This window comes from Abrus precatorius, unplaced genomic scaffold (genome assembly GCF_003935025.1).
Source record: "Abrus precatorius isolate BTA unplaced genomic scaffold, Abrus_2018 Scaffold9, whole genome shotgun sequence".
NCBI classification, from domain to species: domain Eukaryota; kingdom Viridiplantae; phylum Streptophyta; class Magnoliopsida; order Fabales; family Fabaceae; genus Abrus; species Abrus precatorius.
Window position 1 is genome coordinate 34,569,700 of NW_020874439.1, and position 24,701 is coordinate 34,594,400.

Consider the following 24,701-nt stretch of genomic DNA (forward strand, 5'->3'; position numbering starts at 1 on the left):
GAACAAGTTTCTAATATCTAAAAATGGCATGCTGGTTTCAGTAGAATGGGATGCATTCTCGTGTTTTAAGCAGTATTGGTGAACTTTCTAAATCCTATGGATAACACATGATGCAATTTTAAAATTTTGAGTTCAGCCCGTTATCTTTGTTACAAAGAACAGGACGAACAAAGAAATAATACTCATAAGCAACTATCATGGGTTCCATGGGCCCATGACTAAGGTAAGAAAGATAGGAACCATTAATAAAAAAGTAAAAACCTAGATAGACTACTTGTGGTAATGAGTGATAAATATCTGTTTTTTTATGAAAGGTTGATAAATATCCGTTAGTTATTCGCTTTTAACACCCAGTAGCTTCCACAGCTTCATTTTTACCGATTGATTCCTGTGTTTCATCTCCCACGTTATTAGACGGTTTGTCCTCATGCATGGAAGAGTCCTTTTCTGTTACTGTGTCTAGACGCATTGAAAGCCTTTCGAGCAGTTCTTGGCATTCCATTACACTGACCATCACAGTCAAACTTGCTCTACCCTTCCAGCATCCAATGGCTATTGCTGACTCGTCCACTCGGGAGGTCTCTGTAGCAGCTTTACTCCCTGCAGAAAAGGAGAAGGTCACATAGAGAGTCATGTTAATGGGAATTTGCTCTTTGCATCATGGTGGTACATACCATCACTCAGAACTACCACACAACAGCCGGGCATTAGGTTCGCCGCTCTTTCACCAAACTCGGCATCAACAAAATCTGCAAATTTTACAGATCTATACTGCAGAAGATGCTTGAAGTCTATAGCGGCTGCACGTAGAATCTGTTTGGTGACGTGAGGGAGAATAAGGGGCAATCCTTCAGAAGAGATCCTGAAAGCACATGGTGCCGACCTACCTTCACATGACGTTTGTCTTTCCTATATGACGAGGGTAAGACTGTCAAGGGACTGACCAATAATTATTTATCATTGTAAAGTATTTGGTTTTTTCTTTTTAATCTAACGAACTATTAGGTTTTATATTACAATAATCCTACATCAATTAACACATCAATATGTTATCACACAGTACAGTAGTTGACTGTGATTCGTATATGATAAAATTCAATATGTATTCCATTTCCAAATTGAGTCAAGAAAACCAGAAATAGAAATAATTTAACAAGGTACTGAAAGTCATGGGTACTACTTCAATATTGTAGTGTTTTTATACACGATACTTTTGCTGATATAGCACCTTTACCATGCAAGTCTCTACATGATCAGCCCTTAAAGGTTATCATTCTCTCTGTTGCATTGGATATATTTGAAAGGATTTTGCTTCTTTAAAGTGAGAAAATCAAGGTGTATTTACCCTTTATTTGAATTAAAGTACCTCAAAAACTTGGCCCACTTTTTTAGTTTGAGTCAGATCTTATTTAAACTAAGGAGCTTATGCAATAAATAAAACAACTATAAAGATTATGATAATAACAAAAACACTTTTTAATTGAGAACAAAATATACTTACAAAAATCTTCAGGCCAACAGAAGTTATTTTAAGTTGCTGCCCAACTGAGAAGTTCAACTCGAGAACATCCTTCACCGACTTGGAAACATAGTAAATTCTTTTCACGTGGCTTGTGTCATTGTTTCTTGTTACAAGGTGACCATTGAATGGAAACCGCTCATTGATACCATAAAATGCCTTTATGCTATTAATAATTAATTCATCTTTGAAGAAGACAACAGGGTCAACACCTCTCCATTTGCCTTGAATCTGCAGTTTTCTTTTGCCTGGAGTAATCTTTCTTATGTTTTCTACACTGCAGGGTTCGTGGGCTTCCTTGAAATTCCCTTCTTCACATGTAACGGAACTAACCTTCAACTCTGCTACATTAGGTTCATTGTCATTATTCGCCTCTGAAACTTCTTCCAAAATTTCTTCATGTGTACTTTCTGATAGATTAATCGGCAATACTTGTGCATCCTCAGTGCCCTGGTTTGCTTTTTCAACACATTTATCGACTTCTTTTCTCGGTTTTACCTGAATTGCTACAAAAAAGGAAACAATAAAAAACCTATACTGTCATGCATCAGGTGTTAGAATTCCCATAAACAAGGTAAAAAGTGAAAAACGACTACAAGAACTTGACAATATTTATCAGAATTTGAGAGAGAGAAACATTTGAAATCATATAAGAAATTACCGGGCAGAGGAGAAACCTTCTGCAAAACAGCAATAAAGAAGGCTCCAGTATTCTGATCATGAGGCACTAACCTCATGCACCGCTCTAGTGGGAGATCAGAAACTTCCCCACTAAACTCATGCATGACAGTATTCTCCACTGCTTGAACACCATCTTCAGAATTTCCATTAACATCATCCACATTAATATCATCCCCAATTTTAATATTGCAATTACTGTCAACAACATCCTGATAGCTTCCACCATTCGGAAACATGCTGGGAAAAACTACACTTCTACGAAACTTGGGAACATCTTTGCAAGAGACCATCCACTTGCCCTTGTCACATACCTGCACAACCAAACTCACACCTTTAGATGCATTTAAATGCTTACAGTTACAGGTGCATAACAACCTCAACCTTCCTAGGTGTCTCTACCTTTGAATTAATTGCATAATAATGCAACATCTTCAAAATGTATGTTCAAGTTTCAGTCTTTCAAACAGTTTGAAACTCATTGTTTTACTGATGAAGCATACAATTCAGCAGTGACAAGAGTTGTTAGAGAGATATAACTTTCAAACTGAATTTGGTTTTCTGCTCACAGCTACAGTGTGGAAAGCATACTGTATTCAAACACTGATTATCACCAGAGGGGGGAGAACAGAAAAAAATAGACCGCCCCACTCACAGAACTTTCCTTCAAAACCCTTCCAGACGACACATAAGAAAATTGAAATAGTTCAATTCATAATCTTAAGTAATTAACGCATATCTCCTCCTAAACTCCAGAAAGATGAGACATGCTTGACTTTGCCGTGTGGAAGCCAATCAATATATCCATTTCTAGACACTACATGTTTTATGTTCAAAACTCTACAACAAAAGGCAACAAGTCACAGAAAACACAAACCTTCCATCTCATAAGACCTGGCCGACGAATAAGTTGGGGAAGCTCACTAGAGACATCAACAAGTTCAATGGACCCTCCACACCTCCGCAAAACCTGCAATTGGTTAGAAAAGTACATGTGAAATGAATTAAGCACAACCAAAAGGCAAAACCTGTGTTCATTAAAACATGTTACTGACAAGATATCTAAGAAAGCAAATCAATTGACCCCTGACATTCAGAAGTTTAGTATTTAGAACCAAATTCATATATAAAAGCAAGAAATATTTACAGTGCCTTCAAGGCTGATTACCTCTGCAACAACAGCTTCATTCTCTATAGGATTCATTGAGCAGGTAGAATAAACCATTTTTCCACCAACTTTAAGTAAAGATACACCTGAGAAAATCAAAATTGTGGCTAAATTTGCCAAAATCATCTTACAAGCTAGGTCTCATGAACCCTAGTTCATATACATTTAGCTATGATGATAAGTAGCGGCAGTTAGATCCCCGTATTATCTTTAAAATCGTTTGAAACTAAAAAATACAAAATGATAAGGTTGCATAAAGAAAATAAGAAAAAAAAAAAAAAGCTTTTCATTTTCAATTCAACTTCTCTACCTAATCAACTATGAGCGTACCTTCGTTTTACCCATAGATGGACTTCTTATCACCATATACAAGTCTCCTACCCAATAAACTAAAACATGATTGTGATTTATCAACCTTATTGCCCTTACATCAATCACATCTTAAAAGAAAAAAATAAGAACAAGCCTAAAAGAGCCAGATCCTTGGAACAGGTGGAAAACAATCAAAATGGTACCTCTCATAGCAATTAGAACTTGTAGGTTATGAAGCCCATTTCCTGTCCCCGTGTTCCTGTATAGAAGCAATATCAGTCTTATCAATAAAAAGAATGTGGTGGTTGAAGGAAAAGAAGAAAAGAGAAGAATATGGAGACGTAGGGAATAAAAATTACCACTTCCTCCAGAGATCAGGTGCCTTACGTAGGGTGCCATCACCACTGCATGGGACATCACACAGAACACGATCAAATAATAGCTGGGCATGCTGATCTGGCTCCATATTATTATCATTCCCATTTAAAAGACATCCTGGGAAGTGCTGAGCTTCGTGATTGGTGACAACTAGGTTGGCTGTGCACATTCGTTTCATTTGGTGAATGAGAAGATTACATCTTTGGATGTCTAAATCATTTGCTATAACCTAATTATTAAACAGACTAATCAATAAAGTTTGCACATGAAGCCTGTTGAGAACAGGTCATATTACAAAACTATTTAGTCTGGAAAATCAAATAAGGTTTCACCAATAAAATATAGCAAAACATTATGTACAGATACAAACCATTCCATCAGGCAGTGATCCTGCTTTAGCTGACCGGTGTAAAATCTCAAGCAATTGGAATGTTTTTGAACCTGGTGCTGCACACACTGAACAAAGGCAATGAAAAAGTAAATTAGTTAGAAGCACTGGAATTACCATTGCAGATAAACAAAATACACAAGAGCTAGTAAAAATGACAAAATGTACTTCCACAGAGCATAAGTTGCTTACTGTCAAGTACAAAATGATTTGATTGTACATCCAACAATAGGGGAGGCACCTGTACAGGAAACAAACATTTGCGTGCACTAGTTAAATTCTAGAAAGGTAAGTGCTAAAGTAAAGTAGTAAACTACATGCACTAAACCATCCAGCTTTCCAAAACAAAAGCTAATCATTTTGTATGATTATGAAGAATGACAGACAGTATGTAGTAAACTGGCCCACCATGCTGACAGCTTCCTGTCTTGTAATATTTCCAATTTCATTTTCTAGCTTTAAGAATTCATGAAACCTGAGATTAGCATAGTAAGAAGCAGGGATTGACGAATTAGTTATAACTTATAAGAAGTAACTAATATGCATAATTAATTGAATCAATTGCTTGACAGAATCACATATTCTGATATAAAAAAAGGCAAGACCATAACTAAATAAGATCAAACAGGCTGCAAGAATCATAAAGCATGGCCATCCAAATGTTAAGTCATAGTGCATCAATGTAAACTTTGTACTGTTACTCTGTTAGTAACTACATATCTAATGCCAAGCTCCATTACTTCAATTCATGCCACACTCTCAGACACACTCATATATAAAAATTTATTTACCTCCCAAGTATTTGATTCTTCCTGAGCTGCATACGTGAAAAATTAGAATGCCAGGCAAGATTCTTAGGATACCACAGCAAAGGTATAATAGCCTCCGTATCATCCCCTTCCGCAATCTATATTAAAAAATCAGAACCAAAATTCAAAGACAGATATTTTAAACACAGAAATCAACAGTAGCATCACAATTATGATTGAATGGATGTTGATGACTTACCTCGGCCTGAAGAGAATGCACGAAATCATTCTCAAGTTGTGACCCAATATCGGCACAAAACCGGCTACTGAAACCAATAAACAAAAAGAAACACGAAACTCAACAATGCATCAGCGTAAATTGGATGAACGAACCCAGATTAAAATGGATTTGAATATTATTATATAAATTACGACGTTCAATTATTTTGTATTTTAGCTTCTGTTGAAGTTAGTCAGTAAACAGTTGAGCAGTTGAAAATCCAAAAGCAATTGAAAAAAGATGAAACACCTGGAATTGATTCTGAATGTTGCAGGCAATGGAGTTCTGAGAACTTGCATGAAAGCAAGCCATTCTTGTGAGGATACGATTCGCTGCTCCTGGAAAAGAAAAAAGTAAAAGAAATGAGCGAACGAAAGAAAGAGTAGTTAGTTTGGATAAGAGATGCGTTCGTTGACTTGCCTTGTAATAATTATCGAAAGCAAAGTTTTGAGTATCAAATGGAGTTTGAGTAGAATTTGCGGAGGAAAGATCTGATTTAGGACGCTTCCACTTCCACACGTTCTCTCTCTTCTGCTGGAAATGCTTCCTTTGAGTTCGATTGTTCCCTCCTTTTCTTTCCTCCATCAGAGTGCAAAGTGCAATTGCAGCACTACACTCCTCCTAAGTGGTAACCGATTCGTTCCGCGTCAATTAGCGGTAAAATAGGCTGGGCTTTGGGCCTTGCACTCTCGAACTGTTATCTGTAACTTCTGACCAAATACAAAAATGAAACACTGATAATTACAAATCAGTCTATTTCAAGTTATATTTGTTGTACAAAAAATAAATTATCTTTGAAATTTTATAATTATTTTTTAATTCAATTTTAAGTAAGTTAACGTGAATAACAACAGAATTTTGTTAACTTGTTTATTTGAAAATGTTTATGAATAGCTTATAATTTTTTTATTAATATATTTTATTAGGTAAGATATTTTTAATTTATTGAATAAAATTTATGATTAAATTTTTTTTAAATATAATTTATCAAATAAGTATTTAAATAAATAATGTATACGAATACATCATAAATTTTATTTTTTAAACTTCTGACTAAACTTTAATTTTGATAAATTGTTTGATGATCTTAAAGAGACAACTACAATAGTTTATTTTGTATTATAGTAATAAATTTTTTATTTTAACACGCGTATAGCTACAGATTAGTCATCACAAAATTATGATTACAAACTTGTAAAAAGAACTTATTAACCTTTGTATAATTATAATTGTTTTATCGACTTTATTTTGTAAGTTATTTTTTTTTTAATTAACACTAACGTGATATGTATTTGCTACGTCAAAATTGTTATCTGGTTGGGAGCAAGAAAGACTACAAGAAAGTTTGGACAAGCTGAAGAAACGCAGACAATGAAAAAGAAAATAGAGAAGTTGGAATCCACCGTAGTTATAGAACTTAAAGCTTCAATGAATATGAGACAAAGTTTTGAGCCTCAAATAAGCTATAGAGAATTGCCCCTTCGGTTGTTTCATTTGTTTTCCCTTTTTGTCCATAAGTAACTCCTCGTTAAGTGCGTCACCTTTTTATTTTTATTACCAACAGTTGCATGGTGCATCTTCATCAACAAACTTATCGCTAATTATTGATATTGATTGAAGAAAACGAGGATGAAAACTCTGATAAACTTTGAACTACAGTGATAATTCGATGCAACAAGGTTTTTATTTAATCCTTTTGGATTTTTTTTTCTCTGTTAATGATTTTAAACTTATCTAGAGCTTGATGTTTAATGTTATGGTATTAGATTTGTTTATTGTTTCAAATAGTAATGGTAAGTACTTTGAGATACTTCTTGAATACAGGCGCCTGAATATAATTAAGCGCATTATCATTATATAAAATGGAAAAATATGTTGGCACTAATTTTGCTAAAAAAACAGTACAAGTCTCAATTCTACATTTCATAAAGCAAATTTATTTAAATACTTAAAAGAGTAAAACTAAAAATAAACATAGAAAAAATAAAAAATAAAAAACAATTCAAGATTTTGTTTGTATTAGTTAAATAAAAATTATTTCACAAACAAATATTTGAGGATAAAATTATTGTTATTAATTACTTAAACTTAAGTTAACATTTTTTATAACAATAATCTGCCTAGCTTATTAATTTTATGCTTTTGACAGGTATTTTGCCAATCTGCTAAAAAATAAGATAAGTGGATTGATTTTTCCAATATATATTTTAAAAGTGACATGAACATCCATCCATGAAGTAGGCTAAAGCTATTACAACTATTAAATTTTAAATCTTTTAATTTGAATTATGTATTATCTATACTTAAGTACAGTAATAAAATTTTAATCATAAGCAAATAATAACTTCAGTTAAAATCATAAGCAAATAAATAACTTCAGTTAAAAAGAACTCAATATACTATAAGTATAGTAAAATTGAATAAATTATAAATCCTTGGCGATGAAGATTATATTATGGTTGAGTGTGTGAATAATACATAATCCTTCACAGAATTACCCTTCATATTAATTGGAATAATCTATAGTTCATAGCCTGGAAAACGAGAGTTGTCAGGTGCAAGAAGGTCAAACCAGAGGCATGCAGTTCCAGCAAGTCCTTGGAAAAGAGAATAGGCATTGGAAGAAGGCAGAGAAATTGCATTATCATATAAGAAGCAAGAGAACCATTTTGCTCGCTGTTCGTATATGCTCTCCTTGGTTAGTCGATAGAGGGAGAGGAAGGCGTAGGCGTTACCAGATACCCCATCAGCAAGTCCCACCTTCTTCACCAATCCACTCTTCCACACAACTTCCCCTGCTTCTATTGCCGCATCTCGTAGCTCCCTGTCACCTGGAAAAACCTGTCAACACACGTTAACAATGTCAGTAACATGGACTAAAATTCACTAAAAATTATAAAAAAAAAAACATGTAAATCACTTAGTTTAATATTTTTCACTTATACTTTCTTCTTACTTTCTAATAAATTTTAGTTAACAGTTAAAATATATATATAATTACCGTTCATCTTTACATTAATTCTACTAAACAAGTTATTAGAATTAAGTAAACAAAAGTAATATTTTAAAATAAAATAAAATGAAAAAAAAAATATATATATAAGAGAAGAATCTTCTTGTGCCCCATCTCATACATATATATATATATAAGAAGCATATTTTGCATACTCTTGTTTTCAAGAAATGTTAATACTTATACCTTTAAAAGATATAAGTTCACAATTGATCCTCATTTACAATTCACTCTCTACTTAAAAAAATTTAATTTCATTGCATTTTATTCTCTATTCTTTTAACCTTCTTAGCAACTTGCATTGCCAAGTGAAGAATAATTTGTTTTGAAAAGCAGTTTACCTGTGCAGCTTTGGACAATGTGATGGCCATGCTAGTTGCACCATGACTCCACTGCACTAACTTATCCCTTGGATTCCCTTCGCTAGAAGGGTAGTTTCCACTGTGAGGGAAGCGTTTACTCATCAAGTATCTCAAAGTTCCCTTAACATCTTCAGCATCCTCAATAGGAAGATCAAAATGGAGCAACACATGTAGGATACCAGCAAGGCCATTTGCAGCACCCAAGTACCTTGTTCCATGCCATCTATACATCAATGGACATTCTTTAATATCAGATGCTCCCGCTCTACCCCCAGCCAACACAGCATCAATAATAGGCATCAGAATTTCTTTAGGCACTGCATCTTCTCCCAAGTACTTGTTTACGAATAATGCACCCCATAAGAATCCAGCACGCCCATATAGAAGATCATATGACATTCCAAAACCACCTTCTTCTGGTCCTACAGGTAGAGCTCTTTCTTTTGCCACCTATGCATTGATTCGAACCCATGATTAATACTATAATGAATCTAACGTCACTGGATACTGACATAGTGTGAATGCTAAGATTTATGTGGAATTATGCCACGTAAATGAAAACTAAGTTTTGAGATTTGAGAATACACATTTTTGGACCATGTTGAAAACTAAATTTTGGACTGAAGCTAGTAAGATGGATCTAAATATTCCAACAAATATGAAAGCCCTCTTCTTTCGCATATGACTTTTTTTAGTCTCACGAATAATTAAAAATAGGCCCCATGAAGGGTACGTAGAACCCTACATGGAAACATAAGTTTTCTATTTTTAAAAAAAATAGTTTTTTCTTTTAAAAAAAAAAATATTTTCACTTTTTCTTTAAAACATTTTTTAAAATTAAAAAACCAAGATTTTTAAGTTTTGAAAAGTATTAATTTCAATAGTTGAAAAGTTTTGGAAAATGCTATGTAAACTACTTTCCATTATTAATTTGATTAAGAAAAAAAGATCGAGAATAGTTTAAACAAAAACTACTAAATAATTGTGACAGTAAAGGCTTAGAAGTGAGAATAAACACATCATAAGTTCATAATTGCTTCACGAAAAAGAGATTTCAATAATAAAAGCATTTAGCTATGGGGTGGGGGAGGGATTAAATAATCATGAATGGTTTTTTTTGTTTTTTAGGTAAGAAAATATCATGAATGAGTAATAGATATTTTCATGAAGCAAAGAAAATTCTTCAATTTGCAAAATCACTTGCTGATTAAGAATGTGACAGAGGCAAGATGGTTCATTAAAAAGCAGAGCAAAAATATCGCATACTCAATTTTACCTCAATGAATAGATCCAGAAATATATGACGCTTTCGAAGGTCCCCCATATAATTAGCAACGACAGCTCCAAGAGCATAAACGCCTCCTCTACCGCACAAAAATGTCACGTGCCTACAACATGTATTATTTTTTGGTAAATGTTTAAAATTACAAAAAATGTCAACAAATCAAAAACTCACTGGTGTGGTGTGACTTGGAGAATAGTTGATACGTATTTTATGAAGAAATAATACGTAAAAACTGTATAGCACGAGCTTTTGCCTTAATTTTACTAAATCGCGTGCAATCACTATATTTAAAAGTATGAACAAATATTTAAATAAATTAACTCCATACATGCATTCTTGCTACCACATAATCTTTTTGTTCTCATAAATAAGTAAAGAAAATTAAGTTAACGTATATGCTACCTAACTCATGAGTTCTTAATACTAAATTATCTCAATCAAAAGCGTTTATGAAATAATTGATTAATGAATTGATCAAATATTTTGTATGTTAATATTCAAGTCAAGTTTGATCATATTTATTGAACTAAAAATGATGGTAACATATTTTTAATATATTTTAATAAATTGTATATGAGACTCGTCGAATAACTTAGAATTAATAGGCTCACTTTTTACTTAATAAAATTTATATAATAATAAACATATTTAAAAATGAAGCTATAATTCGTCACCCCGAAGTGACTGGCAGTTGTACCAAACAGACAACAACAGTTCGTCCCATTATCATACTCTCATATCTTATCGAATCCATTACACCACAGGAATCTTGCAAAGTTGCCTGAAACTAACGCCACATTTGGCATAATAATCTCTCAAATCTTAAATTCAAATAAAATCAAAATATCAAATGAAACAACAGGTATTAAATTAGCTAGCGATGATTCCACGCATTATTTAATTTTATAAAGTTGTATTACAATCATTCACCATAAAGGTAACGTGCCGAAACCACGTAATAAAATACTCAAATATAACAGGCCCATTCATTTTTATATTTTAAAATATTTTTAGTAACAAATTTTTATTAAAAATTAAGATAATTAGATAATTCTTTTAAAAAATAGTCATCGTACTTTTTTTATAGAAAATTTAAAGAAAAGAAAACAGTTTTAGAAACCGCGTATCACAACTCTGTCTTCTACAACTTACCCAAAGATACAACTTGACGAAATCGCGTTTTACCATGTTTTTAAATCATGCAAAAGCTGAAGCTATAATTAGTATGAATTTAGATACACATACATATGATCTAATAATACATAATAAAGTAGAGTTAAAATTAACAGTGTTTTAAAAAATACTAATTATTAATCATTTAAAGGTAAATTCAAACAAAATAAAAATAACAAAACACAGTATCAGAATAATCATAAATCCATATTTGATCAAACATAATCCCAACTCACTAAAAATTCTGAAACCGAAAGTAAAGAAAAGAACCTGAGGGAGGCACGGGCAACAGTGGCACACGTGTCAATGATCTCACTGCATAATAGCAAGTCCTTCCGGCAACCGGTTACCTGGTAAGACCGCAAGCAAGTGAAGGCGGTGCCCAACAGACCGGTGTACACCGTTGGGTCAACCACTTCTCTCCGTTTCCAAGTCTCCTCCACCACCTGCACGTACTCATAATTTCACTAACACCTTATAGATCTATGTGCATAACATAAATGCAACAAAAAACATGAACAATCTTAAACACATGCCTTATCCTTGAGAGAAATTGCGCCTCTCAAAAATGTCTCACTGGAAAGTGAGAGATTTGCAACCGTCAGATTCACGTTTTCTGTGATCAAATCCGAGGGCTCGTGTTTACCCTCAATCACCGAAGATGCCATTGCTTTCTCTTGAGTATGAAATGGAGTGAAGTGTTGTTGGCAACTATCAATTGGGAACAAACTAAAGGAACAATATTAGACAAAGCACAATCGAAGAGTACCCAACACAATCCTATTTAAAATCGGTTGCTCGGTTACAATTATATATATTATATATTCTTTAGCCAACGTGTCGAGCAATGGTTCTATGCAATGGCGGTGTATGGAGAGACGATGCGCCCGCTGGCCACGTAACCTTAACCAGAAGAACATGCGAATCACATGCTTTTCTGGATAAGATATTTTTCCCCTAAATATGGCTGTGCGGCAGGAAGTACAGAAACCGTGTCCGTGTCCAACGTTAATTTTTGTAAACTAAAACTCAATTGTTAAGAAACCAACGGAAGGTAATGAGTTATATATTTCGTTTTTTCAATGGACCCATGCTATATTTAATTCTATGTCCTTTCAATTTCTGGTAGAAATTGAACTTTGATCGTGGTTAATATCTAACTTATGTTTAATTAAGGTGTAAAGATAACAAACCATGATAAAAAGCTACTTAATATGGTTAAAACTTTTCAAATTTTGTCTCGTACTAAGTCATGTGATCCTACAATTATTTTTTACCTATATGCAAAACCTTATTAAAAGAAACTTGAGTTGCTTACCGACCTAAGCAAAAGGTATTAATAATTAATGTAGTTAATATAATTCAGCTCGTTATAAACCTGAAAAATACAACAAAGGTGCGAATCAAATTGAATATTTTGAGATAAATAGTAGCAGTGGTCCCTCTATTTGCTTTTTCGTAGTTGTTAATATCCATGTAGTTTTCTTTGTTCACCTCAACACACCACGCAGTGAAGACCTTAATAAACTGGTAAAGTGCAATGAAATTGCGAAGAAGTGGTGTTTGCGTATAGGATACATAGATCAACTATTAGATAATAATCGTGATAAAGAAAAGCACATGGTAATCAATATTTTTATTTTATTTTTTTATTGAACTAATTGAAAAAAAAAAAAATCATGCCGTTTACTTTTCAAATCACCCCGAAATTTCAGAGGATTTAAAGGATAAAACAGAAGTTCTAACCTAAATTTTCCCGTACGTTATACCAAGTCAGTAATCAATGTTACGGGTGCTGGATCATGTAAGCGACAGGAGGCATAAATATATGGATTAACATTGCGTTTGCTTTCATTTAAACACTGTCGTGTACGCTTGATTTGTCCAAATCATATGTTACTTGAATTTCTGACATAGAAACTAACGTAGTAGAAACAAAAACACGAAAGAAATGTACAAATTATCTAAACAAAGCAAAACAATATAAACACAACAGTCTAATTATCGCATGAATCCTTAAAGGGAATTTGCGTTACGTTTGTAAATGTTCCTCGTTGGATGGGTCCTTTCTGTGGTAATGAAAACTTCTTCTACGAATAAGATCTCCAAATCTTCTCAGCAAGGCTCTTCTTTTTCTAGAGTTTCTATCACCTTCTGAATCATCAAAGTGAGACTCATCCAAATGATCAAAATCATCTGGGATTCCCATTTCTCCGTCATGCCGAGATTCTGAATCTGATGAATCCACTTCATCAAATATTGAACCCCTTAAAGTATCATCATCTATTTCTTTGTTGGCCTCTTCGTTCCCCACCTTGTGCTGTTCCTTACGGGGTGGTATCATGTCCTTCAGATTAAGACTAAAAGTTTTGTTTAGACTCTTAGATTCCTTATGATCCTTATCTGCTGAGTTATGTGTGTTTTGTGCCTTTGCTTTTCTCCCTGATTCCTTATCCTCCTTGCTACCTTCTTTTGATGTTGATTTCTCTATATCTTCAATTTTGAAGTCCTTCATTGATGATTCTGAGAGCATGCGCTTCAACTCTTTAATATTCTCAAATGATGCAGCTTCGTGTATCTTTAACATTTCATTCTCGTGGACAAGTAGGTTAAGGCTATCTTGTAGTCTAGCATTTTCAGCCTTTGCAATTTCTGCTGCTTCTTTTGCAACATTGGCTTCATTCAAGGCTTGTTTAAGTATATCACGTAACTTTTGATTTTCTTCCTTTGAAACCTTGGTCTTATTTTCTGCTTCCTTGAGCAATTCAAGTAGTCCAGTAGTTTCTTTTGTTGCATGCAATCTTTCCTCTTCAGCCCTTCTAATGCAATTCACAAGCTCCGTTTCCTTTCCATTCCATGCCAAAAGGGTTTCTTCAGCTTCCAATCTTAATCTCTCAGCTGTGTTTTTGTATCTATCAGCTTCTTTCTTTGTTGCTTCTAGAAGCTCCTTGTACTTCTCTTCAGTGCTTTCTAACATTGTTCTCCAACGCTCTGCATCCCCTTTAGTGTGCTCTAGTTCCACTTCGCTTATGGTCAGTTTTGCCTTCGCCTGATTTGCTTCTGTTGCCACTTCTTTCAGCGCAAATGCCAAATCATCCATGGCCTTCTTGCTATTCTCTTCTGCCACAGTTGCTGACTTCAACTCATTTTTAAGCAAGTCCAATTCTTGAAGAAGAGTTTTGGCGTTGGTAGATAGTCCCTCTCCATCTTGAGTGCCATTCAAATTCAACTTCTCTTCTTCTAGTTCTGTTTCAGTCTTCATACCCTCTATACTTTCTTTTGTGGAAAGACTACTTTCACTGTCAAGTTGAGACTCACCAGGAATTTTCATTGTTTGGGTGGCACTTACTTGAAATTCCTTTATTTTTCCCTCAAGAGAAGATATCTCAAGCTTTGACTCTTCAAGCAAGACCTTATTATGCTCTAGTTGTTTTGTTTGCATCACCAATGTGTCAAACAAATTTGCCTCTGATTCTTTTCTCTTGTCCAGTTCAGCTTCCAGTTCTTGAACTTTTCTTTTGTAATCAGACAACAAGACCATTGCATCATCCTCTGATGATCTAAGACTATCCATCTCGTTCCTCATGTTGTCCAACAAAGCATCTTTCTCTGACAATTGGAGTTCCAACCCGTTTTTGCTTTCATGTTCTGATGATGATTCAATGCTGTTGTTATCTTCAACACCCATTTGATGTTCTCTTGTATGTGGGTCTGAGTTCCTCTTTGTGGCTACTACTTCATCAAACATGACATTAGTCTCCTCAGCAACCTTTTTCTTTTCTCTTAGCTCGTTAAAGGCTCGACCTTTCTCTTCCTCAATTTTGCTCATTTGCTCCTTCCCTTGATTCAGCTCCTCATCATATTCCTCCATACGATGCTGTTGTTGCATCTTCGCAACCTTGCCAATTTATTGATCACAAGCTATCCCTTTTAAAATTCAACACCATATTAGCACAGTCAAAATAAAAAATATAGGAAAAGGTGAAATTTCCATGACTATAATCACAAACAATCGTAAAAAAAAAAAGAAGAAACTTGTAATTGACAAAAACTCGGGGACTCACGGGGTCTTTGTGATGGATTTGTTCCAAATTGAATTGAGTTCATGAAACAATGTTTGCAAGCAACAAGGTCAGGTGCACAAAATGATTTAAGAAGAAGATGAGGGACACAAAATATCCATAAAGAGAAGTGCGAGAATACGGAGTCAATGGAAACGACATGTAAGACATAGCAGGTGAATGTTTTATCGTAGATAACTGTGTTTAGGAAGCTTCTAATATTAGATTGTGGGAAAAACAACACGGGAAAGACGGAAAATAATAGCAAGGAAAAGGGGTTTAGTTAGAAAATTCCGAGGTTGACGGGTTTTCTTGGAACCGAAGGTTTGAAGGTCAACGTTGGATAAATAATAATGTGTTGTGATAAACGCTGAATGAAGACGAGAGGAAGCTTTGGAATTGGATGAAGTCGGTGGCAGACACAGGACGGAATATACGTCGAACCAATCAACGTTCTTCTTCGGACAATATATTTAATGATCTATGAATTGCAGCCCTCCAACGGCTGACATAGTCTTAAGTATTAGAATAATGGCATTGCATGTAACCAAGCTTATTGATTACTAAAGAAGTGATATACTCAAAATCCAAGAAAAAATAAATAAAAAGGAAACAAAATCTCCATAAAAATAAAATTCATGGAATGGTTCATCTGCATGGAAACGTTCAAATTTCACGTGTAGAAGAGGAATAAGTTGACAAACCATAATTCATATATATGGCATTAATAATTTTTTGAATTCTATTATTGAAAATTTTTTAAAATATTTATACATTATTATATTTGTTTATATTTCATCATATATAAAGTAATTCTCCTTGACGCACCGTGAATATCCCCAAAGCATGGATGACATGCATCTCCTACAACGAAACAATGGATTTGGATTCAAATCAGCTTCAAACTATAATCAGTAAATCCTTAATCATTTATCAGAAGCCTTACTCCGTTGGCATGCTTCATTGTGCAGCAGCGGAATATGTAAGATAATGTAACATAAGCACCGGAAAATGAGCCTATTTAGTATAAGAAAAAGATTTTTGAAATGTTTTTTCATATACAAATATTTAAATTTTTTGGAAAAGTTAGAAATTTAAACACAAATGTTTTCTTGAAGCGAAAATCTATATGTGATTATAAATAAAAGAAAATCTATATGTGAAACTATTTTGTTACCAGTTTCTCCAATTTCACATTTAAATGAACACGATAGGCCACAAGAATTGAGACACCATGATTAATCGAACCATCAACATTCCTTTCATTAATAGCAGACAACGTCATAGACACCAATGATATACAAACGCAGCAATTATATTTTTCTATTCAACGACCTATGGATGGAAACTTTGTGAAAAAGCTAATTCATAATCAACAATTCCGCCACATTGGATGTACGTACTACATAGTAAGAAGGCAATACATACATTGCAGATAAATTCCAATCGAAGTGATGCTCGAATACAAGACCTGTGCCTGTTTTCCTTCTTCACGAGATACAAAACCGAAACAGGCAATGAAAACTGTGAAGACAAGTCAATCTAGTGCCTTTTTCTATCAACTAAGCACTTATGCCTTTATTTTTTATTTGAAAGCCAAATGATTTTTTCTCCTCCCCATTTCAGGCATAACCTGCAAATAGTACACACTTAGTAAAAGTTGGAACACGCTTGCTTTGTTCAAATTAGAGGAAAGAAAAAAAATGCAGATAACAATATTTTCTTTTGTTTCATTAAAAAAAATAGAAAAAATAGTGTTAAATTTTAAAAACAAATATTCAAATTTTGACCTCCGTCTATTTTCTCTCATTTTCTTTCCTTCCAAAGGAGCAAACATGCTGAATTGCTGATAGAGTAGAAAGAGGAAAACAAAAAAAACAAAAAACTCTTACTCATTCGACATAGATCACTATAAACACGGTACCATAATGCGATATCTTAACCAACATGCCAAATGTGTTGAACATTTAGAGCAATATGAGAGAACATTCAATTATGAGTGACAGCTCAATTAAAAAGTAAAGCCCCTTGCAAGAATTAACACTCGCACTATCTATCATCACTTCGTTTTACCTCATGAATCTTTTCAGTCTTACAATAATTGCTCCGATCCTATATCTTCCAAAAGGAAAAAAGACTTTGATAGCTCTTTACTAGCCCACTAACTAAAAAGTGCCTGAATCTAACTCGCAGTGCAACCGTATTGGTAAAAAAGGATTCCAGGTGAAAATACATTTTTGTTATCGTTTTTCCTCTCCCATTAATCATGTTCTGTAAGTAAGTTTATGACAAATATAACACATACAAACAGATTATCTTAAGAACAAAACTTATATACAATTCGTTCAATTAAGTGTTCTATAATTTGTTTCGAACGATAACAATTAACACACTGGTTTACAACCCGAATACACTAAAGCGTAACCCCACTGATAAATATCAAGGTTAAAGCTGAATTTCACTTGAAACATATACCACCGAGAAAGATGATTTAGAAATAGAAATCACAACAATCTCGTTCTCAAGCCAGATAAACTACGCGTTTCACTTACCAGCAGCACTACAATCCCCAGGAACCTAATTTCCTACCAAAATCTCATGCTGGGTAAATAGCTTTCACTGACACAATACTTTGGAAACATTCATGAATATATGCTATAGGTTCCAGATGATTGGTTGAGTCGGAGTCGGATGCAAGGTGAACAAGAAAGAAGAAACAGAAACATCTGGGATCGAAATCCCGAATACAAACAAAGCACAATAAGCTTATAGCTTAAACCAGACTAGATGGCAACACAAAGTTGTCCAATACAATTTCCAAAGTGGCTGCACATCCAAAACGTCTGAGACCATTTGACAGACTCCAAAAATCAATTACATGCCAATTTCTTAAAGAACGACATTCACAGACCCTTAGCAGTATTTGTCTATATCACAATTAATGCGACTACAAGTAAACACCTATTCCCTACCAACCTATCCTTCCTTTCAATAAAAAAGAAATCTGAATAACAAAACACTATCCGCAGCCACCCATCTTCACAAATACCACTTCAAGCACGCTCACCACGAATCCTCCTTGCCAGCTGAATATCCTTAGGCATAATAGTCACACGCTTAGCGTGGATAGCACACAAGTTGGTGTCCTCAAAAAGCCCAACAAGGTATGCCTCAGCAGCTTCTTGCAATGCAAGCACAGCATGGCTCTGGAAACGCAGATCAGTCTGCAACCACACCCCAATTCCACGTTCTTAGTTGAGATTCAAAAAAAAAAAAAAAAAAAAACACGAGATACAACAAGAATGATAACAAAACACCACCACCACAATACCTTGAAGTCTTGAGCAATTTCACGAACCAACCTCTGGAAAGGAAGTTTCCTGATCAGAAGCTCGGTACTCTTCTGGTATTTCCTGATTTCACTGTTTCAATGGCCGCAAACATTGTTAGAGACAAAACCGAACCAAACAAAAATAACACAACAAATCAAGGACACTCACCGAAGAGCAACAGTACCAGGACGATAACGATGTGGCTTCTTCACACCACCAGTGGTTGGTGCAGACTTACGTGCAGCCTAAATGAAAGAAAAAATCATAACTCTTAAGATACAATTTCAAGCATCTGAAACGAATTATAAGAACAATGATTATGATTTTCTAACAGACCTTAGTCGCAAGCTGCTTCCTAGGAGCCTTTCCACCTGTTGATTTACGAGCAGTTTGCTTTGTACGGGCCATCTGCGACCGCGCAAACAACAATTTCAGGAAAACACAAAAATGCAAACGAGGCCTTTTCTAGCCTTTGTAACCGCCGCCTAACATAATCTTCAATATATAATAATTGACAAACATAACTATTCGTCATCTTCGTTTAATTTGCAGTTTATGAATTAAAGCATGTTAGCCAAATGAATTATCGACTAATATTGAGGTGGAATCGCCGGAACCAGAAGAAGACTTACCGCGAAGCCTTTGTTCTTCTCAAAATCTCGTCGGCTGAATCTTGAGTAAAAGAATCTAAAATTCTGAAAGAGAGGGAGGTGAAGAAATATATATAGCGTGGTAGCGGATGCGTTTGTCAGTGATCGAACGGGTACGATTCACTATCCGTGTGTTTTTCTGTTTCCAATCGGACGGTTAATTAAGCGTTTAGCTGTGTTTTCTGAAATTTAACAAACGGCTGCGATGCGATTTCTGACACCAGATACGGATCGTGAAGTCTAATTGTCGCATTCCTATTGGTTAGCCCAATCCATGTTTATTTTTTAATATTGATAAAGTTTCATTAATTGTTTAATCTACCTCAAAGCTAGATGAGATTACGCATTACGGAACTTTCTTTTCCCCGCTCACTTCTTTTTGGGCCAAATGCCCATCGTCTATTGCCCCCGCCAAGAAATAACATTGATGTGGATTTTATTTCAATCGAATCTTTAGCCCATAATGGATAATATAATTCAATAAACCTACAAAGTCTACATTATTGAAACACCTGATTACATGATCAACACTTTAAATTATGAAAAATTCTTGACAAGATAAAACATCATTAGATATTAACTTTGAACAAAATAAATTGAACTCGTCTATCCGCGCTCCAGGGTTTGTTGACTCAACAAAAGAGTGGTGTTAAATACCAACCCCAGTAGTATTTTCAAAATTCGTCTAATCTGTTTTAACAAAATTCCTACCTTTTCCCATTAAAATACGGCCGCAACTAAGTTTAATAGCATTATTCCATGCATATATGCATTTAATATGTCAATAATAACTCATAACCAACATAATTAATTTTACAAATCACAAGCTCTTCCTCAGAAAGTAGAGTAACTTGCGTAACTAACAGGGATTCATAAATAGAAGTCATACAACACTCAAGAAAATTAAAATAATTTAATTAAGGTGTCCAAAATATTGATTCAAATTTGGACAACTGCATGTAATTCTTCTTTACATTATTTTTGAAATCTTTACTTCAAAATAACATATATTTATTAACATTTGGCTTCATCATGTAAAATTCAAAAATCGCCGATGGCCATTTCCCTGCCCAATCAAATAATTTTTTCGTTCTTAATTCTAAAACCTCGCCAATGGCAATTTATACGATGTCAGAAGTAATGTAAAGGCCACACTTTAACGGTACTCTTGACATTATAAAAACACCACACTTTGTATATATTTCGTCTGAGATAAAAGATTATTCGTTCCGCGCAGGCAGCACTGCTGAACCGGAAACAAGAAAAAATAACTGAAACTATAAAAACGAAAGAATAAGAAAAATTAACGCAAACAATAAGCTAGCTAGACTTTAGATTAGATGGCAACAAAAAGTTGTCCAATACAGTTCCCAAGTGGCTGCACATCCATAGGGAAAACGAGAAACAATTTGACGGATCCAAAACTCAAAAAAATCAATTACATGCCCAACTTCTAAAAAAAGTCCTTCACAAACCCTTAGTAGTATTTGCCTATCACAATTAATGTGACTACCAGTAAACACCTACTCCCTAACAACCTATCTTTTCAAATTAAAAGAAATCTGAGTAACAAAACACCAACCGCAGCCACCCATCATCACAACCACAAATCTACCACCTCAAGCGCGCTCGCCACGAATCCTTCTTGCAAGCTGGATATCCTTTGGCATAATTGTTACACGCTTAGCGTGGATGGCACACAAGTTGGTGTCCTCAAAGAGACCAACAAGGTATGCCTCTGCAGCTTCTTGCAACGCAAGCACAGCATGGCTCTGGAAACGCAGGTCAGTCTGCAACAAAACACTTCTTAGTTAGTTGGAGCCAAAAACACAAAGATTCGGTAATAACTACAAAAACAACACAATACCTTGAAGTCTTGAGCAATTTCACGAACCAACCTCTGGAAAGGAAGCTTCCTGATCAGAAGCTCGGTACTCTTCTGGTACTTCCTAATCTCACTGTTTCACAATTCACATTATTGTTAGAAATCAGAACCAATCAAATCAAATTGGAATAATACAAAGGTAAGCAAACAAATAAATATAAAACGAAATGGCTCCCAGTTGTTTTAGTTGAAATATTACCGAAGAGCAACAGTTCCAGGACGATAGCGATGTGGTTTCTTCACTCCACCAGTGGTTGGTGCAGACTTACGTGCAGCCTTGAAGAGAAGATAAAACGCCAAACTATTAAACAAAGATTCAAAAACCCAAAACAAATTATATGAGTGATGAACGATTATCGTGATTAGAGAAAAGACCTTGGTTGCAAGCTGCTTCCTGGGAGCTTTTCCACCAGTTGACTTACGGGCGGTTTGCTTGGTACGGGCCATCTGTGTCAACGCACGACAATAACTTCAGAAAACGACTAACTTCAACAATAATCATTACGAAACAAAGTGTTAAATTCGGTTTCAAGATACAAAACTAATACATATAATCATCCTGAACCAGAATCTAATTCAATTGACAACCGCACCACATACACCACTTTTGACTCCAAGATCAAAACATGGGAGCTATATACCTATATTAAACCCCAAATTTAAATAAATCAATCGATGGCTACATAATTTGAATCAAAAAACTACAGTAAATCAACAACCCAACAGTGCCAGAGGGTTCACGAATGGAAAACCAACTCAACCGCGGTACCTCGCTCAATGCAATACAAAAGGAAACATAAGACACACGTTCGAAAGTTGTGGAAACGAAACACAACCACTAATTACCGTAACCCCGAAAATAACACTAACCTCAGAGGACTCTTTTCTCTTCTTCTGAAACTCTCACGCTGGATCTCGAAGAAAAGAATGTAAAGTTTCTAATTGTTAGGAACAGGGGGGCTATATATAGCGTGCTGCTGAAGTCGTTGGTGATTGATCGGACGGACACAAATCACTATCCGTGTGTTTTTGGCCGTTACAAATCGAACGGCTATTTAGGTGTCGTGTTGTGTTTTCTTAATTTGAATAAGCGGCTGCGATTATATTTGGGACTTAAAACACGGATCGCGAAATCTAATTGCTCGCTTCCGATTGGTTGCGCCAACTAACTAGTATGAAGATGAGATTATTCATTAAGGAAAACTCGGCCTTGTTGGGCCTCAGCCCATCAAATTTAACAATTCAGAGGTCCTAGTGTTCTTCGAGGGTCGATAACAAAAAAAATAAAAATAAAATATATATATATATATATATATATATATAGAAGGAACCATCTTCTTATACAGTATAAAAAATTTTATATTTAATTTAAATTTTTTATTTAATTTATATTTAATGGGTTATAAAACATAAATTAAATAAAAAATTTAAATTAAATATAAGAAGATCTTGTCTCTATTATATATATATAATAAGAAAATTGTTATTTGGTAAACTAAAAACCATTTCAAGCTCGTCATAGGCTACTTGAGTGCTATGACTATGAACAATACCTGATGAATTAGGATTTAATTCAAAGGACAAAGTATGTTTTGGAAAAGCACTCTTATATTTATGAATCCTGATAAGCACGTTGCGGCTTCAAAATGAAACATGGGAGAGTTTTGACAGATGATTTTTTATTGCAGTTAGCCTGAAAATTATCCATTTAACATAAAATTTTTAAAATATATATAGATATCTAGCTAAGAAGAAGCACGAAATTTAAGACATCGTCAAATAAGTGATCAATTATATTTTAACTTAACTTGTGATGTTAATTCGAATATAAATGAATGCAAATGAGTTAAAATTTTAAAGATACATTTTTTTTCAGTATAGATAGAATATACACACAGTCTCTCTCTATATATAAATTAAATAAACACTTCATAATGCAAATATAGGAGTTCAAAACTCTAAATTATGTCCTTAATGGGACAAAATTAAAATACAATAACTTTATATTTTAAGAGATGAAAAAAAAACTAAATCAATATTGACACCCTTTTCCTACTCTTAGGAATTAAAACTAATTTAATGAATTTTTATAAGTTTTTTGAGAAGAGGATTATTTCAGAAGAAAAGGGAGAGAAAAACTTAATGATATGTATTTTTCTTAATTTTATTTTTTTAAAAAGATTTATTTTACTTTTCAAAAACCATCTCCAATCATAACTTTAAACAATTATATGAATTAAATATTTTTGTTTAGGTTGTGAATTAAAAGTGATTATATATTTAGCTGGATAGCATAATAGAATATAATTATAAAAAAAGGTTAATTAGAAGATTTAAATCCATTAAAATACATTGATTGTATTCTTTACGAATGTACATAACATTAACTTTGAAATTACTATCAATAAAATCTTATTAATTATTAATATGTAAAGAAAATATTATCCATTTTATAAATCATCTATTAATCGAAAAAAACAAATCCGGTGGGTAGAAAATATTGCTAGGAAGCGTTGGCTAGTTATACACAACTAAAACACACTCTGCAATGTTGTCACAAGCAAAATCCTTTGATGAATGGATGTGATGACATGTGACCAACTTTTTTTCTAACTCATTTTGAAAGAGAGCATATTCTCTTATTCTCCTATTCCTTTACAAATAAATGTTTAAAAGGTCTCTAACAAATAATACTAGTTGACAGATGAAATATATTGCGTTTTAATTTAATTTCATAAGAAAAATACATTTAATAACGATGAGAAATTATGAAGATAATATTAGATTTTTAAAAAACTTTTAATATTATTCATAAATATTTTAAAAAAAATAGTAACTGAAAGAAAATTATCAACCTCAATTTTTAGGGTTGAAATTTAAAAACCAGTAATAATAAAATTATATCATATATATTTTATAATTTGAATGCATTGAATTTTTCTCAATAAAAAATTAGCTATTTTTATGTATTTAAACTCAAATTTAAGAATCGGAGCTAGCGAGTTTTCATTAAAAGTTTTATAAATAAATGTAAAAGAGTAACGTGGTCTTGTCTCTACACCTGACAAGTCAGGGTCTATATTTCATCCTCTAAGTACATAGGGAACAAAACAAATTTCATGCTAATACATCTAATGTGTGTGTGTACGGGGGATTTATGCATAAGGTGTTGGACGAGCTTAAAGATGGGTTTATCACAGTCGTTAGAGGAGAACATTATTTTTTACATGATAATTGGATTCCGAAAGAGCCTAAAGTCAGCGAATTCCTTTGATCAACATTGTGATACTAACCTAAAGGTTCATGGCGTGCTTCAAGATGGTAGATGAATTGAGATGTTCCCTCCCTAGTCAACTTTTCTGAATGACATTCGACTGATACTGTCCTTTATCCTTATGCTATGGACATGTACTTGTGTAAGTTTGCAAAGCTTGGCTCTTAGACAAATACAGTATATCTACAATGACC

At 33.9% G+C, this 24,701-nt stretch overlaps 5 protein-coding genes across 8 annotated transcripts; all 5 read right to left on the reverse strand.

Annotated features, from left to right (window-relative positions):
* Positions 1-39: 39 nt before the first annotated feature.
* LOC113849527 (tRNA (cytosine(34)-C(5))-methyltransferase-like) lies at positions 40-6,162 on the reverse strand. 2 transcript variants are annotated; one of them, XM_027479487.1, is made up of 15 exons: positions 5,893-6,162; positions 5,722-5,810; positions 5,452-5,518; positions 5,235-5,350; positions 4,852-4,918; positions 4,636-4,684; positions 4,426-4,511; positions 4,037-4,284; positions 3,881-3,936; positions 3,366-3,451; positions 3,075-3,167; positions 2,181-2,511; positions 1,502-2,025; positions 675-909; positions 40-600 (listed from the first exon to the last, which is right to left on the reverse strand). In XM_027479487.1, the coding sequence occupies exons 1-15, from the start codon at positions 6,055-6,057 to the stop codon at positions 344-346; spliced, it is 2,469 nt and encodes an 822-aa protein (XP_027335288.1). In that variant the 5' UTR covers positions 6,058-6,162; the 3' UTR covers positions 40-343. The 2 variants fall into 2 exon arrangements, with proteins under 2 accessions (XP_027335288.1, XP_027335289.1); XM_027479488.1 differs by lacking the exons at positions 5,452-5,518; positions 5,722-5,810; positions 5,893-6,162 and having other exon boundaries at positions 69-600; positions 4,852-4,899; positions 5,235-5,270.
* A 1,693-nt stretch (positions 6,163-7,855) lies between these two features.
* On the reverse strand, positions 7,856-12,236 carry LOC113849930 (lanC-like protein GCL1). The gene is made up of 5 exons (XM_027480182.1): positions 11,842-12,236; positions 11,576-11,751; positions 10,124-10,235; positions 8,827-9,297; positions 7,856-8,313 (listed from the first exon to the last, which is right to left on the reverse strand). The coding sequence occupies exons 1-5, from the start codon at positions 11,971-11,973 to the stop codon at positions 7,993-7,995; spliced, it is 1,212 nt and encodes a 403-aa protein (XP_027335983.1). The 5' UTR covers positions 11,974-12,236; the 3' UTR covers positions 7,856-7,992.
* Positions 12,237-13,136: 900 nt separating this feature from the next.
* On the reverse strand, positions 13,137-19,409 carry LOC113850012 (histone H3.3). 2 transcript variants are annotated; one of them, XR_003502161.1, is made up of 7 exons: positions 19,331-19,409; positions 19,035-19,106; positions 18,867-18,943; positions 18,698-18,788; positions 17,919-18,590; positions 16,795-16,999; positions 13,137-15,232 (listed from the first exon to the last, which is right to left on the reverse strand). XR_003502161.1 is itself a non-coding variant. In XM_027480311.1 (5 exons), the coding sequence occupies exons 2-5, from the start codon at positions 19,104-19,106 to the stop codon at positions 18,420-18,422; spliced, it is 411 nt and encodes a 136-aa protein (XP_027336112.1). In that variant the 5' UTR covers positions 19,331-19,409; the 3' UTR covers positions 17,655-18,419. The 2 variants fall into 2 exon arrangements, 1 of the variants encoding a protein (XP_027336112.1); XM_027480311.1 differs by lacking the exons at positions 13,137-15,232; positions 16,795-16,999 and having other exon boundaries at positions 17,655-18,590.
* LOC113850010 (putative WEB family protein At1g65010, chloroplastic) lies at positions 13,169-15,973 on the reverse strand. The gene has a single exon (XM_027480307.1). It carries the CDS (start codon positions 15,192-15,194, stop codon positions 13,338-13,340), a length of 1,857 nt encoding a protein of 618 aa, XP_027336108.1. The 5' UTR covers positions 15,195-15,973; the 3' UTR covers positions 13,169-13,337.
* Positions 19,410-20,651: 1,242 nt separating the features above from the next.
* On the reverse strand, positions 20,652-22,173 carry LOC113850011 (histone H3.3). 2 transcript variants are annotated; one of them, XM_027480309.1, is made up of 5 exons: positions 22,104-22,173; positions 21,609-21,680; positions 21,433-21,509; positions 21,216-21,306; positions 20,652-21,138 (listed from the first exon to the last, which is right to left on the reverse strand). In XM_027480309.1, the coding sequence occupies exons 2-5, from the start codon at positions 21,678-21,680 to the stop codon at positions 20,968-20,970; spliced, it is 411 nt and encodes a 136-aa protein (XP_027336110.1). In that variant the 5' UTR covers positions 22,104-22,173; the 3' UTR covers positions 20,652-20,967. The 2 variants fall into 2 exon arrangements, with proteins under 2 accessions (XP_027336110.1, XP_027336109.1); XM_027480308.1 differs by lacking the exon at positions 22,104-22,173 and having other exon boundaries at positions 20,685-21,138; positions 21,433-21,680.
* Positions 22,174-24,701: the final 2,528 nt, after the last annotated feature.